Genomic DNA, 18961 nt, shown 5'->3' on the forward strand with positions numbered 1-18961 from the left:
CCAGGTACTAATGAGATGCCAGGGGGGAGAGGACGTGCGTGTAGGGACAATTTTTGCGTCAAACGTTCCTCCAATCAGGGAGGACCACCGTGATACTCTCCCGTCATCTCTTTGCTTCTTTCCTCTCTTCATCCATCAACATCAATMTATCTCATCCCGTCTTCCACTGTCCCGGAGAAAAGGAAAAGCACTACCACTCTTCTCATTAGGTCAGAAACACAGTTCTTCTGTAGTCACACACCCATATTCGTTGCTTAGAAAAGTTTATTGTTGCACTATTGGGACATTGTAGAGGTAAGTGTTATTCTGCTGTCACTATAGTGAATCGCTATAAAAAAATATGTTTTACTGTAGATGTCTGTGCATTCTGTCGTCTCGTGGTAACGTGGTAATGTTCGCTGGATGTCATAAATTGTCATTTTGCTGTCGACTACAATCAGCATCTGGTGGTTTTGTTAATGTAGATGCAGTGCATAGTTCAGGGCATCTTTCGTTATGGTGTTTATGTAGATTCAGGGCATCTTTCAGGGCATCTTTCGTTATTGTGTTTATGTAGATTTAGTGCATAGTCCGGAGCATCGTTCGGTGCTTATGTAGATTCAGGGCATCTTTCGTTATGGCATACCATTGGGACATTTGTTTTGCTACTGTAAACTGGCCTATGGCTGTAGGGATATAAGACTATTGTTAACTGGCCTATAGCGGTAGAGATGTAGTGAGTTGGTCATGTGTCTATCTACCACCCAGGGATCCAGTTCGCTGGCGATGGCAGCGGCGGCCCGCAGGCGCCATGGCAACATGCCCCAAAGGCGGGCGACTTTGTTGCCGCGGGGATTCCAGCGCTCCATGGCCAAACAGGTGACATCGACAGCACCGGAGAGACAGCCCACTGGGAAGACTGAGACTACTAGCCCAAACCTGGTAACCACAGCAGGGGCACCGAGGCAGACAACACAGCAGGTAATACGGGAAAGGGGGGGGGTAAAAGAGAGAGTGAGAAAGTGGTAGAGATAAGAACGTAGAGCAATGAAGATCTAGAAAGGGGCAGAGGGGGAAATAAAGAATCGGAAGAAATAAAGAATTGGAGAGAAAGTGAGAGATGGCCTTTTTATGTGTTTTTTTGCATGGACTTTGAACGAAAGTGTTACACCAATTAGGTTGACAGGAAGTTGAAGTGTTTATCTTACTCTGATTATACTGGTCCATYTTTGTCTGCCTCCCTGTAGCCTGGCACTATTCAGCCCTGTGGGATAGAAATGGGGCCAGGTTGGACATTTATCTGCAAAGCCAAGATGTCCCCCTCATCCTCTCAGCAGTGTCAAAATCACCCTGACCCAAACATTGCTCCTTTGACAGTCTGTCAGACAGAGCCCGTCAKACAGAGTTCTCATGGTTGTACCCTAAGATATAATAAAGGAATTAAATACAGTGGTATGCCAAAGTTGCTGCTCTCATAAATGTACTACTTCTCTCCTCAGTATGGGTCCATAGTGGGAAGAACAGAGAGGCTGATGGGAAAGACAGAACCACAGCAGCTTCACTGGGGAGAATCAGGTAGGCCAAGTCAGTTTCAGAAAATAATGACATCCCTTGGATAGTAATGCTCAGTCTTGTGTGTTCGCTCAGACCTACGGTGTCCATTTTAGGAAAGAACCAACAACTTCTCGAACCCTCGACCTTCTAGCCCGAAGTCCAGCGCGCTATCGACTGTGCCGCAAAAGCATGCTCGAACGGCAGAGTCGATTTCCCCGCTTATAAACCCAGGGTCCTTTCAAAGAGCGCGTCCTCGCGCTAGCTTGCGACTCTACGTCTTACAGGAACACGCTCACCGGCCAAGCACACGCACTGTCGTGGATGCAAGGTCCGATCACTTCTGACACCAATGTAATGAAACAGCAAGGAGCAGGTCTCGAACCCTCGACCTTCTAGCCCGAGGTCCGGCGAGCTATCGACTGTGCCGCAAAAGCATGCTCAAGGGGCAGAGTCGATTTCCGCGCTTATAAACCCAGGGTCGTTACACTACATTGGCATCAAATTAATACATTGGTCTTGTAATATCAACATATTCAAATAACTACAGAGCAAATTGGCCAGTGTTATTTTGTAGCATATTATGTTTAAGACAGGACCTCGTAGACTAAGGCCATTTTCCATATCCTCAGGATCCATCCAGAGTCCCAGAGGATTCTGGGCAGTTCCTGTGTAGCCACTGTGCGTCTGGAGCGTCTGAGGATCAAACTTGACCCCGGACAGTCAGTTGCCCTGTCAATGGTACCGCCACTGGTGTCTTTGGTGTCACTGTTACGCCAACCACACTCAGTGTTGCTGACTGAGGACGCTGCGGCGCCTCTGCCGGCAGTCATTACCCCAGAGGAGCATGTCCAACAGGTACAGACCACAAAGCCTGCATGCTTTACCATGAAATGTTACCATGGGTGCTGATGAAAGGGACTGGTAATTTGCTAGCAACAAGACCTGCAGTGCCATTGAGTACTTTCAACATTTTGAAACAGTCAACTGGGTGGTACTTCCTATGGGTAAACAAGTGATCATAGAATTACATACAAGTCAGCAGGAGGGAACAGCCAATGAATTATAGCCCTGAGCAAACATTCCATTCACTGCATGTGGAAGTAAATCATCAACCTTGGCTTTATGCCTGTTCTGACAGCACACTCCAGATGGCAGTATTCACCGTTTCAGTTTGTTTACCGACTGCCAACAAACTCCTAGAAGTTGAAAAATAAGTAATTGTCTACTTTAAAATTGCCCTCAATGGTGCTGCCCATGCTGTCAAAGTCATTATGGTAAAGATGCAAAGAATGGCCCTGTATCTACCTCTACAGATTCACCTGGTTCCCCACATATTGTCTCATGTTATGATACAGTGTTACAAATACATTAGTGCTTTAAAAAGTCCTACTCTATTAGACGAGTCAGACGTTTCATTCCTAAATCAGGGTTTAAATGTCAATGAGAGTTGCATGAATGGACGTTTCTCAAATGAGGATTCGGCCACCTCGAATCACACTGGGTTAGAGAGGTTACACAGTTACGGTAATTGCCTGGGATTCACCGTTTGAAATGKCTTTCCTCCACGCCCATCAACCAAGCTGACCTGTCCCTGTTCTACATAGAGTAATGTGTTTATTGGCCAATTCTATAAAATGTGACTTTAGATTCCTGTCTGTCTTCTATTTGAAGACAGGGTCCAGTCTGGATTTCCAGCAGAGTTCAACAAACAGAGAAGAGTCATCTGGATCAGAACCAGGGGCCTCAGGGATGGAGCCAACACAAATACAGGGGCCTCTCTGGACTGAACCACCACACCCTCAGGAGAGACCTGCACCCCCATTGCCCCCTATAGGAAAAGCACCAGAATCAGATCTAGTACTCGACTTGGAGTCTGAATGTGAATCTGAATTGGTTCCAGGTCTGAAATCTGGCTCAGATTCACTGGAAATGGAATCAGACCTGGAGCCAAAGTCAGAACTGAATCTGTCAATGGAGTTAGACCCAAAGTCGGAATCAGAAACAAAACTGGAATCTGATTGGGAGCCTGCAGATGGGGAGGACAGTGAGGGGGGTCATGTGGGGCAGTGTGCACCTATCGATGGGTCTATAGTGTCCCAGGAGCAGCCTGAGAACGAGAAAGGGGCAGCAGGGATGGAGAGTGAGGATTTCTGTGCGGTGTGCTTCAATGGGGGCGACTTGCTGTGCTGCGATGGCTGCCCTAAGGTCTACCACCTCTCCTGCCACATACCACCCCTCCGAAGCTCCCCGCTGTATGTATTMAGATGCCATTGTCGGTGTTTATGAATGTTTTATAATGATTTCTTCTAAACATTTTTCCAAATAGAGTTTCACATCCTTTGAATTTTTGTGTATCCCGCACATTTTAGATGTGGAGATACAATTTCAGGAAAATGTGTATTATACTATAGCGTAGACCCGGCGCCAAAACGAATCAGTTGGATGTGCCTTTGATTTCCATAGGTGGGCTTGTTTTTTCACGGAACCCCCCATGTGTGCACGTGCGTGCATGCATTTTTGAATGGCTGTTATAGTAAAGACTATAGGTAGTTGGTGAGTTTCAAGTTTGGGCAAGCTTACAATTTACCTTTTCTACCCATCTGCGTGCCAGTTATGATTATTTTATATGCACATTTTCGTGGAACAGTTTCATTTTAATAATAACGTTTTCGTTTCTCAAAATAATTGTCACATAGTTAATCATAAACATCTAAAGTAAAATTATAAAAATATAAAAGTTCAAATGTAACTATGGCGAGAGCACTAGCCTCYGCCATATGGACACATTGATACTCTGTGATCCATTGGCGGCTAAAGAAATAAGCGCATAGAACTCAGAGATAGCCTATTGGCCAATGCAGCAGTAGGCCTATAACGTTTCAATCACATTCGTCTCTCTTTTCTGCCTGTCTGCCTCCCTTTCTATCTGTCTTGACTTGAGCGATTGCTAGTGAAGTTCAACATTGTATCAAATCATCACAGGTTCTGCCTGAAGAAGCTGTCGATAACGAACTTGCAACATTGCATCAACTAGCCTTTTTCCRGGCCCTTAATTATAGTTTCCTGCACCAGTGAGCTCGAGACAGGAAGCTGTTTTTAATGACGTTTCCACTGGATATAGGGATAATCAGATCATCATACACTACCTGACCAATAGTATGTCGACCCCTGCTCGTCGAACATCTCATTCCAAAATCATGGGCATTAATATGGAGGTAGTCCCACCTTTGCTGCTATAACAGCCTCCACTCTTCTGGGAAGTCTTTCCTAGACGTTTCCACTTCACAATAACAACAGTTGACCGGAGCAGCTCTAGCAGGGCAGAAATTTGATGAACTGACTTGTTGTAAAGGTGGCATCCTATGACAGTGCCACGTTGACAGTCACTGAGCTCTTCAGTATCGGTCATTCTACTGCCAATGATTGTCTATGGAGATTGCATGGCTGTGTGCTCGATTGTATACACCTGTCAGCAACAGGTTTTGCTGAAATAGCTGAATCCACTAATTTGAAGGGGTGGTTTGCTCTTTCACTCCGACGCTTGGTGATTATCGAGGCCGGGAGTGTTAGAAAGATTTTTCCAATACGGAGGAACTATCATTTGTAATGGATGTAAAAAAAAAAAAAAATGTTTTAAATACTTTGTTGACTTGTGTGAGTCCGAAGAAAAATGACTGAGAATCTCAGCTTATTAGTGGTGGAGGTGATATGTTAAGACCASACATCTAAACATTTTTTTAAAAGCAATGAGGCTGATGCAACAGATCAGAATGTTTAGCTTAAAATGTTGATAAACTATTAGGCTATTTCTTCACATTATAAGCGCAGCAATGCACACACAGCAGTAGGCTATACGTGGGAATGTTCCAAAATAAGTGCACCCCATGGGTTGTTAATATGAAATAAAGTTGAGAACATGAGACAAGTACAGGTTTCAATGGCATATGAGGAAGTGATTATAAAATAATCCCTTTAACATTCTTATGGTCTGAACACGGTAAAATATACCTCGTAAAATGACAAGTCGAGTTTTTAAACAATTACGTTTATGGTTGAATAGTTTTAAAATGTTGACTGCCTCCTGTTTAGATTGCAAGGTGGGTGATGTTGCGGTGCGCAACAAGCACTGGCCTTTCTCCTCTTTGGGGCGGCAGGTAGCCTAGTGGTTAGAGTGTAGAGGCGGCAGGTAGCCTAGTGGTTAGAGTGTAGAGGCGGCAGGTAGCCTAGTGGTTAGAGTGTAGAGGCGGCCAGGTAGCCTAGTGGTTAGAGTGTAGAGGCGGCAGGTAGCCTAGTGGTTAGAGCATTGGACTAATAACCGAAAGGTTGCAAGATCGAATCCCCGAGCCAACAAGCTAAAAATCTGTAGTTCTGCCCCTAAACAAGGMAGTTACTTCTATGCGTGCTCAGTCGTGCTCGTTCCCTCAATGTTATCAGGACAAAGAAACCAGACCCATTGCTCATGGAAAACTCCAAAGAAAAGATTGACAAAACTCATAATCGTTGTGAACTCTGCAAATAACATTTCCACTCCGAGAATGGTAAATGACTAATTAACACATGCATTAACAGAAATGTGTGTAACCAAATGAAGAGGGATTAAGGGTACATTTACTAGACCTACTGGTGACATGTAATGGGGAATTTATGAAAAAGAAACCATCAAAGGGCAAACAATTCACACAATGAACGGGAAAGAATTGGTGGGAGACAGCTGAGCGCATTCTGGAGAGCTGAGTGCATTCTGGAGAGCTGAGTGCATTCTGGAGAGCTGAGTGCATTCTGGAGAGCTGAGTGCATTCTGGAGAGCTGAGAGCATTCTGGAGAGCTGAGCGCATTCTGGAGAGCTGAGCGCATTCTGTAGAGCTGAGCGCATTCTGGAGAGAGACGCGCCATATCTTTGCCACACACCTCCTTCTTGTTGCAACATTTTAATGATACTCAAGACACATTATCTTCACACATATTTTAGATGCTTTTCACTCACAGCCTCAACTCAATCAGCTAAACATATTGCCATACGTGCCGCCCAAATTGCAGGATTTCCAAATAGGTATTGACCTACACATTTATGATTTGAAACAATCCACAATTTTTTTTTTAAATCGGCTAATGATCCTCTGTGGCTAAGTCATGCTCTCTGGTGAAGTATTTTTAATGTTTTTATTTAGACCGGAGTAGTAATTCTATAATTTTGGCCAAACATCAATTTACTTTTGGGGAAGCCAGCATCCTAACAGTGCACTAGCCAATTTTCCTTTCCAATTCTCAAGAGGCTGAAACCAGAGATCTGTATATAATGACAAGATGCTCATGTCTCCGCCCTAACAATGGGAGTCGTTGTCCCAAAGGCGGGAAGGCAGGCGACAAGCTTAGGTCTGCACAGGGGTGCAACTTTCACATGTCCACCCAACGTTCGGAAATKGCATTTTTGTCCCCCACCCAGCTTTATCATTGGAATGTGATACAAAACGAAGCAACGGGGTGTGCTTTAGTGACCATGCGGACGCCTCCGAGCGGTCGGGTAGGCTGTTTGGAGTGTTTATCCATCTGGATAGAAAAATTTAATAATACTAATTTGTCCCCCCCCACTTCTAAAACCAAAGTTGCRCCCCTGGGTCTGCATATAATTCCCAAAGAAACTCATTGGGTTTATTCTGGGCAGATTTTGGCAAGAGTGAGCCCTCTCGCTTCACCTCTTCCGCTCTGCTGAAACTCTCGATTGATGCATCTTTCTGTCGGCGTGCATCTCTGTCCAATACATGATCAATATTTTATTTGGACTGGCACAGAGGTACGGTAGGGCGGGCCAGGCCCCCTAAGGCCCGCCCATAACCCCGACCCTGCTGTAGTGCAAAACTAAACCGGTCTTGAGTTGGCATTGTTGACAATGTTCACAGGGCAACGATATGTGTTCTGTAACCAATAACCATACTGACAGTTTATGTAATACTGAAAGCCTCTGGATTAGCTGAGGAAATGGAACAAATATGAATCTGACCCTCTCTCTCTGTCCCACAGGGGCGACTGGGTGTGCACATTGTGCCGGAGTGACCAAGACCCTGGGGTGGGCTATGACTGTGAGACCATACATCCCTCGACAGACCACCAGGGGGCAGGCACACCATACACACTGTCCAGTCTGGACCAAAGAGTGGGTTATGATGATGATGATGATGATCTTCACTGTATCCATTAGGACATTCTTTCCATGTCATACAGCAGTCAAGCATACAAGTATTCGCATAGATAGATTTACAGCACATCACCAACATACGTTAAAGGAGAGTAGATAAGAGCCAGCTACAGTGTCTGTTTAGGATCGGGAACTATCATGGTTTAATGAAGGGAATAGTGGGGTTCAATATGATTTTAGTTATGTGTATCTCTTTCTTTGCAGAGGTGTGAGAAGCTGACTCTTCTGTTGTCCAGCCACGTCCTCAGTGCTCCATTCCAGGAGCCTGTCAGCCCACTGGTAATAAGGCACCAATCATCTTCCTCCAAGTCTATTGACATATCTTCCTCTATTCAGTGGTGGAAAAAGTACCCAATTGTCATACTTGAGTAAAAGTAAAGATGCCTTAATAGAAAATGACTCACCCAGTAAAATACTACTTGAGTAAAAGTATAAAAGTATTTGGTTTTATATATACTTAAGTATCAAAAGTAAATGTAATTGCTGAAATATACTTAAGAGTCAAAAGTAAAAGTATAAATCATATCAAATTCCTTATATTAAGCAACCCAGACGGCACACATTTCTTGTTTTCATTTTTTTTATGGATAGCCAGGGGCACTCTTCAACAGTCTGACATAATTTACAAACGAAACATTTGTGTTTAGTGAGTCTGCCAGAGGCAGTAGGGATGACCAGGGATGTTCTCTTGATAAGTGCGTGAATTAGACCATTTTCCTGTCCTGCTAAGCATTCAAAATGTAACGAATACTTTTGGGTGTCAGGGAAAATGTAAGTAGTAAAAAGTACATTATTTTATTTAGGAATGTAGTGGAGAAAAAATGAAGACAGCGCCGGAGAAGATGGCTGACGTTTTACATGCTCCTAACGGATTGTGTTTTTATGTTCATTTTTTTTGTGTTGTTAAACTTATTTTTTAACTTGTTTTGTACATAATGTTGCTGCTACCGTCTCTTATGACTCAAAATAACTAATGGACATTAGAACAGCGATTACTCATGTCTCGTTTCCTTTAACGAGCCCGAGGTGAACGACAAACTGCTTTCCCAGGAACAGGCCCAAATCCCCGTCATTTGCGTGAAGAGACGACGGAGAAAAAGGACAGAGGTCAGGCTGCCTTCTGAGAATTCGAAGGCGATCGAATTGTTGTTCTTCTAGCTAACTTCCAATCATTGGAAAATAAAATCGACAACCTACGAGGAAGATTAAACTACCAACTGGACATCAAAAACGTTAATACCTTATGCTTCACGGAGTCATGGCTGAATGACGACATTATCAACATACAGCTGGCTGGTTATACGCTGTATCGGCAGGATAGAACTGCGGCGTTTGGTAAGACAAGGGGTGGCGGACTAGGCATATATGTAAACAGCGGGTGCACGATATCTAAGTAAGTCAAGGTTTTGCTCGCCTGAGATAGATTATCTCATGATAAGCTGTAGACCACACTATCTACCTAGAGTTTTCATCTGTATTTTTCGTAGCTGTCTACATACCAGGTCGCAGTTGTAAATGAGAACTTGTTCTGAACTGGCCTACCTGGTTAAATAAAGGTGAAATAAATAAATACCACCACAGACCGATGTTGTAACTAAGACCGCACTCAATGAGCTGTATTCCGCCATAAGCAAACAGGAAAACGCTCATCCAAAGGCGGCGCTCCTAGTGGCCGGGGACTTTAATGYAGGGAAACTTAAATCTGGTTTTACCAAGTTTCTATCAGCATGTTACATGTGCAACCAGAGAAGAAAAAACTCRAGACCACCTTTACTCCACACACAGAGACACGTACAAAGCTCTCCCTCGCCCTCCATTTGGCAATTCTGACCATAATTCTATCCTCCTGATTCCTGCTTACAAGCTAAAATTAAACCAGGAAGCACCAGTGACTCGGTCAATTAAAAAAGTGGTCAGATGAAGCAGATGCTAAGCTACAGGACTGTTTTGCTAGCACAGACTGGAATATGTTCCGGGATTCTTCCGATGGCGTTGAGTAAACCACATCAGTCATTGGCTTAATCAAAAAGTGCATTGATGACATCGTCCCCACTCTTGCTCACCCTGAGGAAGGCACAGTGATGCCGAAACATTGGTAACTACCCATTAAATGGCTGGGTTTATACATGGAGTGTAATTACATACCCCAACCAGAAGCTTATAAGAAATCCCGCTATGCCCTCCGACGAACCATCAAACAGGCAAAGCGTCAATACAGGACTAAGATTGAATCGTACTACACCGGCTCCAACGCTCGTCGGATGTGGCTGGGCTTGCAAACCATTACAGATTACCAGCACAGCCGAGAGCTGCTCAGTGACACGAGCCTACCAGACGAGCTAAACCACTTCTATGCTCGCTTCGAGGCAAATAACACTGAAACATGCATGAGAGCACCAGCTGTTCCGGACGACTGTGTGATCACACTCCGCAGCTGAAGTGAGTAAGACCTTTAAACAGGTCAACATTCACAAGGCCACAGGTCCAGACAGATTACCAGGACGTGTACTGTGAGCATGCGCTGACCAACTGGCAAGTGTCTTCACTGACATTTTCAGACTGTCCCTGACTGAGTCTGTAATACCAACATGTTTCAAGCAGACCACCATAGTCCCTGTACCTAAGAACACTAAGGTAACCTGCCTAAATGACTACCGACCCGTAGCACTCACGTCTGTAGCCATGAAGTGCTTTGAAAGGCTGGTCATGACTCACATCAACACCATTATCCCAGAAACCCTAGACTCACTCTGATTTGCATACCGCCCTAACAGATCCACAGATAATGCATTCTCTATTGCACTCCACACTGCCTTTTTCCACCTGGACGAAAGGAACACCTATATGAGAATGCTATTCATTGACTACAGCTCAGCGTTCATCACCATAGTTCCCTCAAAGCTCTTCAATAAGCTAAGGACCCTGGGACTAAACACCTCCCTCTGCAACTGGATCCTGGACTTCATGACGGGCTGCTCCCAGGTGGTAAGGGTAGGTAACAACACATCCGCCATGCTGATCCTCAACACTGGCGCCCCTCAKGTGTGTGTACTCGGTCCTCTCCTGTACTTCCTGTTCACTTATAACTGCACTGCCAGGCACAACTCCAACGCCATCATTAAGTTTGCCGATGAAACAACCGACAATGACGAGACAGCCTATAGGAAGGAGGTCAGAGACCTGGCCGTGTGGTGCCAGGAMAATAACCTCTCCCTCAACGTGATCAAGACAAAGGAGATGATTGTGGACTGCAGTAAAAGGAGGACCGAGCACGCCCCATTCTCATCGGCGGGGCTGTGGTGGAGCAGGTTGAGAGCTTCATGTTCCTTGGTGTCCACATCTCCAACAAACTAACATGGTCCAAACACACCAAGACAGTCGTGAATAAGGGAACGACAAAACCTATTCCCCCTGAGGAGATTGAAAAGATTTGGCATGGGCCCTCAGATTCTCAAAAGGTTCTACAACTGCACCATCGAGAGCATCCTGACTGGTTGCATCACTGCCTGTTATGGCAACTGCTCGGCTTCCGACCGCAAGGCATTACAGAGGGTAGTGCGTAAGGCCCAGTACATCACAACCAGTCAGGATGCTCTCAATGGTGCAGCTGTATAACTTTTTGAGGATCTGGGGATCCATGCCAAGTCTTTTCAGTCTCCTGAGGGGAAAAAGGTTTTGTCGTGCCCTCTTCACGACTGTCTTGGTGTGTTTGGACCATGATAGTTTGTTGGTGATGTGGACACCAAGGAACTTGAAGCTCTCAACCCGCTCCACTACAGCCCCATTGATGTTAATGGGGGCCCGTTCGGCCTGCCTTTTCCTGTTGTCCACAATCAGCTCCTTTGTCTTGCTCACATTGAGGGAGAGGTTGTTGTCCTGGCACAACACTGCCAGTTCTCTGACCTCCTCCCTAAAGGCTGTCTCATCGTTGTCGGTGATCACTGTTGTGTCGTCAGCAAACTTAATGATGGTGTTGGAGTCAAGTTTTGCCATGCAGTCATGGGCGAACAGGGAATACAGGAGGGGCCTAAGTACACACACCTGAGGGGCCCCAGTGTTGAGGATCAGCTTGGCAGACGTGTTGTTGCCTACCCTTACCACTTGGGGGCAGCCCGTCATGAAGTCCAGGATCCAGTTGCAGAGGGAGGTGTTTAGTCCCAGGGTCCTTAGCTTAGTGATGAGTTTCGTGGGCACTATGGTGTTGACCGCTGAGCTGTAGTCAATGAACAGCATTCTCACATAGGTGTTTCTTTTGTCCAGGTGGGAAAGGGCAGTGTGGAGTGCGATTTTGAGATTGCGTCATCTGTGGATCTATTGGGGTGGTATTGGAGTTGGAGTGGGTCTAGGGATGGGCTGCCCAACCCTCTTCCTGGAGATCTACTGTCCTATAGGTTTTCAGTCAACCCTCATTTAGCATATCTGATTCAGCTAGTTAAGGTCTTGTTGAGCAGCTAATTAGTAGAGTCAAATTAGGGTTGTGTTAAATTAGGGTTGGACTGAACCCACAAGACGGTAGATCTCCAGGAAGAGGGTTGGGCAGCCCTGGTCTAGGGTTTCCCGGGAGGATGCTATTGATGTGAGCCATGGCCAGCCTTTCAAAGCACTTCATGGCTACCAACGTTACTGCTACGGGGCGGTAACCATTTAGGCAGGTTACCTTTGCTTCCTTGGGCACAGGAACTATGGTGGTGTGCTTGAAACATGTAGATATTTCAGACTCAGACAGGGAGAGGTTAAAAATGTCAGTGTAGACACATGCCAGTTGGTCCATGCATGCTTTGAGAACACATCCTGGTAATCCATCTGGCCCCGCGGCTTTGTGAATGTTAACCTGTTTAAAGGTCTTGCTCACATCGGCTACTGAGAGCGTTATCACACAGTCATCCAGAACAGCTGGTGCTCTAGTGCCTGCTTCAGTGTTGCTTGCCTTGAAGCGAGCATAAAAGGCATTTAGCTCATCTGGTAGGCTCACGTCACTGGGCAGCTCGCGTCTGGGTTTCCCTTTGTATTCCGTAATAGTTTTCAAGCCCTGCCATATCCGACGAGCGTCAGAGCCGGTGTAGTAGGATTCAATCTTAATCCTGTATTGACGCTTTGCTTGTTTGATGGTTTGTCTGAAGGCATAGCAGGATTTATTATAAGCATCCGGATTAGTCTCCCGCTCCTTGAAAGCGGCAGCTCTAGACTTTAGCTCGATGCGGATGTTGCCTGTAATCCATGGCTTCTGGTTGGGATATGTATGTACGGTCACTGTGGGGACGACATCGTCGATGCATTTATTGATGAAGCCGATGACTGAGGTGGTATACTCATCAATGCCATTGGATGAATCCCGGAACATATTCCATTCTGTGCTAGCATAACAGTCCTGTAGCGTAGCATCCGCGTCATCTGACTTCCTGATTTCGTTTTTGCTTGTAACAGGAATCAGGAGGATAGAATTAAGGTCAGATTTGCAAAATGGAGCACGGGGGAGAGCTTTGTATGCATCTCTGTGTGGAGTAAATGTGACATGCTGGTAAAATTGTTTGTAAAACTGATTTAAGTTTGCCTGCATTAAAGTCCCCAGCCACTAGGACCCCCGCTTCTGGATTAGCATTTTCTTGTTTGCTTATGGCCTTATAGAGTTGGCTGAGTGCGGGTCTTAGTGCCAGCATCGGTCTGTGGTGGTAAATAGACGGCTACGAATAATATAGATGACAACTCTCTTGGAAGATATTGTGGTCTACAGCTTGTCATAAGGTATTCTACCTCAGGTGAGCAATACCTCGAGACTTCTTTAATATTAGACATTGCGCACCAGCTGTTATTGACAAAAAGACACACGACCCCACCCCTCATCTTACCAGACGTAGCATCTCTGTTCTGCCGGTGCATGGAAAATCCCGCCAGCTCTGTATTGTCCGTGTCGTCGTCCAGCCACGACTCGGTGAAACATAAGATATTACAGTTCTTAATGTCCCGTTGGTAGGATAATGGTAATGGTGGGTCCTACATTTTATTTTCCAATGATTGCATGTTAGCAAGTAGAACGGAAGGCAGTGGGAGTTTACTCGCTYGCCTACGGATTCTCAGAAGGCAGCCCATCCTCCGTCCTCTTTCTCCGTCGTCTCTTCACGCAAATGACGGGGATCTGGGCCTGTTCCCGGGAGAGCAGTGTATCCTTCTCGTCGGACTCGTTAAAGGAAAAAGCTTCTTCCAGTTCGTGGTGAGTAATCGCTGTTCTGATGTCCAAAATTAATTTTTGGTCATAAGAGATGGTAGAAGAAACGTTATGTACAAAATAAGTAAACAAATAAGTTACAAACAATGCAAAAATACTAACAAAAGAGCACAATTGATCAGGAGCATGTTAAACATCAGCCATCCTCTTCGGCGCGCACCATCTTATCGTTATGTTTTGAAAAAATTWAATAGACTCTGTGATTGGGCTCCAGGCTCGTCATTACTACCAGATCATTAAGAGGCCGATAGACCTATCAGTGATCAGGAGGAAGCTAGACCAGAGGAACACTCTTCACTACTTCACAGCCCAGCAGTTTGTGGACGACGTCCTACTCATGTTCAGGAACTGTGCAACTTTCAATTACGTAGGTCAAATCCATATGAATTAAATCTTAATTTTGTTATTTAAAAAATATTTTGTTATTGTTAATGTTAAGATAATATTCAATTTCCAGAAACTAAAACTATACCTATCTTTTTTCTTGCAAATAAGCCATAGGGATTTTCCCATAGACATATAGGAGCCAGGAACACAGCAATGCATTTTTTTTGTTTTGTACATAAATTCTTCTTCATTGTGTTGAAAGTTGAACTCTGCAGCTCCCTTCATGACATCTGACCTCTTGACCTCTAGCCGGACTCTGAGGTCGCCAACGCAGGTCGTAACCTGGAGGTGTTCTTCCTGTCCAAGCTGAGGGAGGTGTTTCCCAGCCAAGCCTTCCCCACGCTGACCCAGGACAGAGCGAACAGGAACAGTCTCGCTTGGCTGAACAGGACAAGGAGGGACTACCACAGGAAGAAGAAACGAGGTCACTTCCTTGACTTCTGAGGTGGTCTGGTGTAATGTTGTATGGTGGCAAAACATCTCACATAGTTGTATATTTTTAATATTAATTAAACCTTWGTCTGGCTATATCTAAATACATTTTTTATAATCAAGGAATGTAGACATATGGGAACATTTTATTCAGAATTTGTGTTTTACAGTCTTGTCAAATTTGAAGTGATTAAATGTCTTTATTAAACATTTAGGGGCCAATTGAATCCATTGATGGCCACCAGATTATCGCCATCTGATCTTTTGTTAAACCATCAATACTGATAAAATCATGCACACAGTGATCTTAATTGCAACTATTATTGGCCACCGATTTACTGCTCCGTGAAGCGGATGTCGGAGTTTACTCTTAGTCCTGATTGCTGCCATCATTTTTTCAAGACTATTTCACTTTCTGCTGGTTTTATCATCGGAACAATTGAATCCTGCTATTATAGCAATTTATCTATTTGACAATCATTCCGTACAACTGAAATAAACTATTCATTTTCCTAGTTTACCACTTGGTTGAAGATGGGAAGGTAACGACAACGGCGTCACAATAATGTGGAGGTTCTACCACTCTGAATCAACCATGGGACCAGCTCAAGAGTTGTAGCTATGCTGCCTAGGCAGCAAAAAGACTACAACCATCTAGCCAGCTAGCTAACGTTAGCATATGAGATCAGTGGCGTCTATTCATGGTTGCCAAGGGAAGCCAGGTTTCCCCAAAAAATTGACAAACATAACAAAACAAAAAATGTTTTATTAATTGACCTTTCGTCTCTGTGTTTCATCATTTTCCTTCAATTCGCAAGAGGCTGAATGTATCTCACTGGAGAAGCATCCGATCGAGCGAAACAGCGCCTCTCTGTATGTGTTGCCCATCTATCTGATGCTGTCTGGTCAAAAATAGTATGATATTTTTGCTGCCCGTAGCATTGAATGCATGGGAAGCCAGCACGCATTTGGCCTCCCTTGATATTTTTTTTATACAATAATATCTAATCAGCGTTGAGCTAAACTGAGTAAGCTCAACTGTGAATGGTCCTGGCACACCACATTTTTAAGTGTCAAGGGAAGCCAGTTTGAATTTGGCTTCACACCAATCACATCAAGCCAAACGTCATTTATCAGAAAATAAATTGAATTGTTGCATCTCGTTGAGTTGTTGACCTCTGGTGGCTAGCTAGCTAGCTAAAATTGTTCCTTTCCTAAATTAGCCATGGACAGAGAGAGGGATTTGGACTTGTGRTTTTACTTAATTCTCCATACTGACCAATGATTATAATAGCGATTCTGATCCAACCATAAATTCATACATTGTGCCTCTGGCCTGAGAGAATGGAAGTTCAATATGTAGCTAGATGTAACAGTAGTAGGCTAATGTTAACTAGCCGGCTAATTGTTGTCCATGAAAGGAAGTTAGGCTAGCCAGCAAGCATTTTAGCCAGGTAGCCTAGGACAACAAAAACTAAAAGTGTATACTGTATGCCAGAGTCATAAAACATTTCGTTAACATGAAAGAGAGGAGGATGGCATTGGCCGTAGGGTGAGTTTACATGTTTTTTCCACTTACGCACACACACACACACACAGGAATCAGTGCCATGGACAGCCACATTGTAGTTAGCTAACGTTGATTGGACTAAATTGTTTTTGGAATCTTTTAGTGGTTACTGTATTAGTAGACTAAGTATAGGTGAATTGATGATGTTGAAATGGTGTTGGAATAGTGGAGGTAGTTCCGGTTTTCTTTGCAACTTGCAGTAACTCTCGGGTGTTCTAAATCAAGTTGTTTAGTAGCCCGAAAATGTCGGAAACATTAACTTGCTTGACCATGCTGTAGGTCATGTAACTGTCTGTTACATGCAGTGGTGTAAAGAACTTAYAGTAAGTAAAACTACTTTAAAGTACTACTTAAGTAGTACTTAAGACGGTCCAATTCACACACTTATCAAGAGAACATCCCAGGTCATCCCTACTGCCTCTGGCGGACTCACTAAATACACATGCTTTGTTTGTAAATGTTGTGTCCGTAAATTTAAAAAACAAGAAAATGATGCTGTTTGCTTAATAATATAAGGAATTTTAAATGACTTTTACTTTAGATACTTAAGTTTATATGAGCAATTACATTTACTTTTGATACTTAATAGTATATTTAAAACCAAATACTTTTCTACTTTTACTCAAGTAGTATTTTACTGGGTGACTTTCACTTTTACTAATTAAGGTATCTTTACTTTTACTTAAGTATGACAATTGGATACTTTTTCTACCCCTGGCTGCATGCAATATGCTTTGTGGACTCCACCAGACAGATGTTGCTCTCCGGTTTTGTGTTGAAACAAAGGTGTGGTTGAATTTGTTCTACCACTGTGTCTTATAGCGTTAGGCTGTATCACGGTGGCAAGCCATATGCATTTAACAGGTTATAGGGCAAACAACGCAATTATCACAACACACAGGTTGAAATATGGCTTGTTTTTATTCATACATCGCTGACATAGCTAGCTGGTCAGGTTGAAGATGGAAAGGTTAAGACAACATAATTCCATGCAGAAGCTTTTGAAAATAAACACATTCATGGGACCAGCGCCGTTGCTGGATTCTACAGGATTAGCATTGAAAACGTGACCACGGTTGGGAAAACTATACTATGACAATGTAGCCTACCCTACACATTTAATTAAAGGAAAAATCATGGTATAGGATAAATCTTTTTTTTGTACCAATTTATGTAAATCGATTAATGATTTTACCTGTCTTATCAAAARCGAAAAAGTAAATATTCCTGAACTCTAGGCTACACATTTGACATTTGAAACTAAATTGTGTTTGTGTTGTGTTTTTTATCAAATGATATTGTATACTAATAAAGTTATTTAAAGTTGCACAAATGATACAATAATTATGTTTTCATTGAATCGCTTTCAAAAACAAAACAACATACGATAGGATCAAAACCGCAATGTATTATGGGTACAAAGCCTTTTATTTATGTTGCAAGGTTCTTTGTAGATCAGTCGTCAGTCACCTGCACTGTCGGCTGCGTCGTCGAACAAGCCCCCAAACAACATACAGAGTGATTGTCTGTGCGTGATGAGCTTTCCATAGTTAGGCTGGTAGTGAAAAGTGTGTCTAGCATTTCCAATGTTGTGTGGATATCAGAGTGTAACGAACGTCGTTGGGAGAAGGAGAAGAGGACCAAGGTGCAGCGTGGTAAGTATTCATAATACGTTATTTTAATAAATATGAACACTAACAAAACAACAAACGAACAGTTCTGTAAGGTGACGAAAAACACTAAACAGAAAATAATCACCCACAACTCAGTGGCAAAACAGGCTACCTAAATATAGTTCTCAATCAGAGACAACGATAGTCAGCTGCCTCTGATTGAGAACCACACACGGCCAAACACAAAGAAATAGACAACATAGAACACCAGACATAGAATGCCCACCCAAACTCACGCCCTGACCAACCAAAATAGASACATAAAAAGGATCTCTACGGTCAGGGCGTGACACAGAGATTATTTATTTAGAGAACAACATAACACTTGTATATTTTCTTACAGGGCTACAGTAATTAAGACAGTAGCCCTGCTGTGGAATATTGTACTTTATTGAAGAAACAATGTCTGAATTGGAATGTGTTAGGGAGAGTTTATTATTATTATTATTAGGAAGTTATCTTAACCAAAGAAACAGATACAAACCTTTGTTATAATAATATTTAAATTGGCATCATACATTGCTGCAATCCATGTCAGTTTAATTTACAATGTGGTATTTTAATTAAGTTGATCATGACTTTATTTTCGTAGAAGAGTAGCCTCAATGTAGTTAACTAAATCATAGGCCTAATTGATATAGGCTGCATTGTTAACACATTTAATTGCAGACAATTACGCCTACATCTAGGCAGTGCAGCATGTGTTCAATATTTTCAACTTCTGCATTGCTTTACCGTACACACAGACTTCGACTAGCTAGATTTTAGCTAGTTGAAAAGCAAAGCACATGTACGGAAAATACTGTCACGGCTTTCTAATTCCTCCTCCTCGGACGAGGAGAGGCGAGAAGGATCGGACCAATACGCGGAGTGGTTAGTGTCCATAATTTATTAGCATCGAACTGAACACTATAATGAAACAAAATAACAAATAGAAAACCGACAAACAG

The 18961-nt window shown here is 43.5% G+C and overlaps 1 protein-coding gene across 1 annotated transcript; it reads left to right on the forward strand.

The window, feature by feature from the left end:
• Positions 1 to 1457: 1457 nt before the first annotated feature.
• On the forward strand, positions 1458 to 17603 carry LOC111971932 (tripartite motif-containing protein 66-like). Its single transcript, XM_023998719.2, has 7 exons — positions 1458 to 1477; positions 2163 to 2388; positions 3205 to 3785; positions 7552 to 7684; positions 7931 to 8005; positions 14164 to 14316; positions 14586 to 17603. Exons 1-7 carry the CDS (start codon positions 1458 to 1460, stop codon positions 14778 to 14780), a joined length of 1383 nt encoding a protein of 460 aa, XP_023854487.2. The 3' UTR covers positions 14781 to 17603.
• Positions 17604 to 18961: the final 1358 nt, after the last annotated feature.

This window comes from Salvelinus sp. IW2-2015, linkage group LG13 (genome assembly GCF_002910315.2).
Source record: "Salvelinus sp. IW2-2015 linkage group LG13, ASM291031v2, whole genome shotgun sequence".
Taxonomy (NCBI): Eukaryota; Metazoa; Chordata; class Actinopteri; order Salmoniformes; family Salmonidae; genus Salvelinus; species Salvelinus sp. IW2-2015.

Bases quoted from the DNA above. Each gene is read 5' to 3' on its own strand.
- LOC111971932 (XM_023998719.2), top strand. From the start codon at position 1,458: ATGTACTACTTCTCTCCTCA. The intron at 2,389-3,204 runs GTACAGACCACA...TTCTATTTGAAG, and splicing joins CAGAGGAGCATGTCCAACAG to ACAGGGTCCAGTCTGGATTT. The intron at 8,006-14,163 runs GTAATAAGGCAC...ATTGGGCTCCAG, and splicing joins AGGAGCCTGTCAGCCCACTG to GCTCGTCATTACTACCAGAT.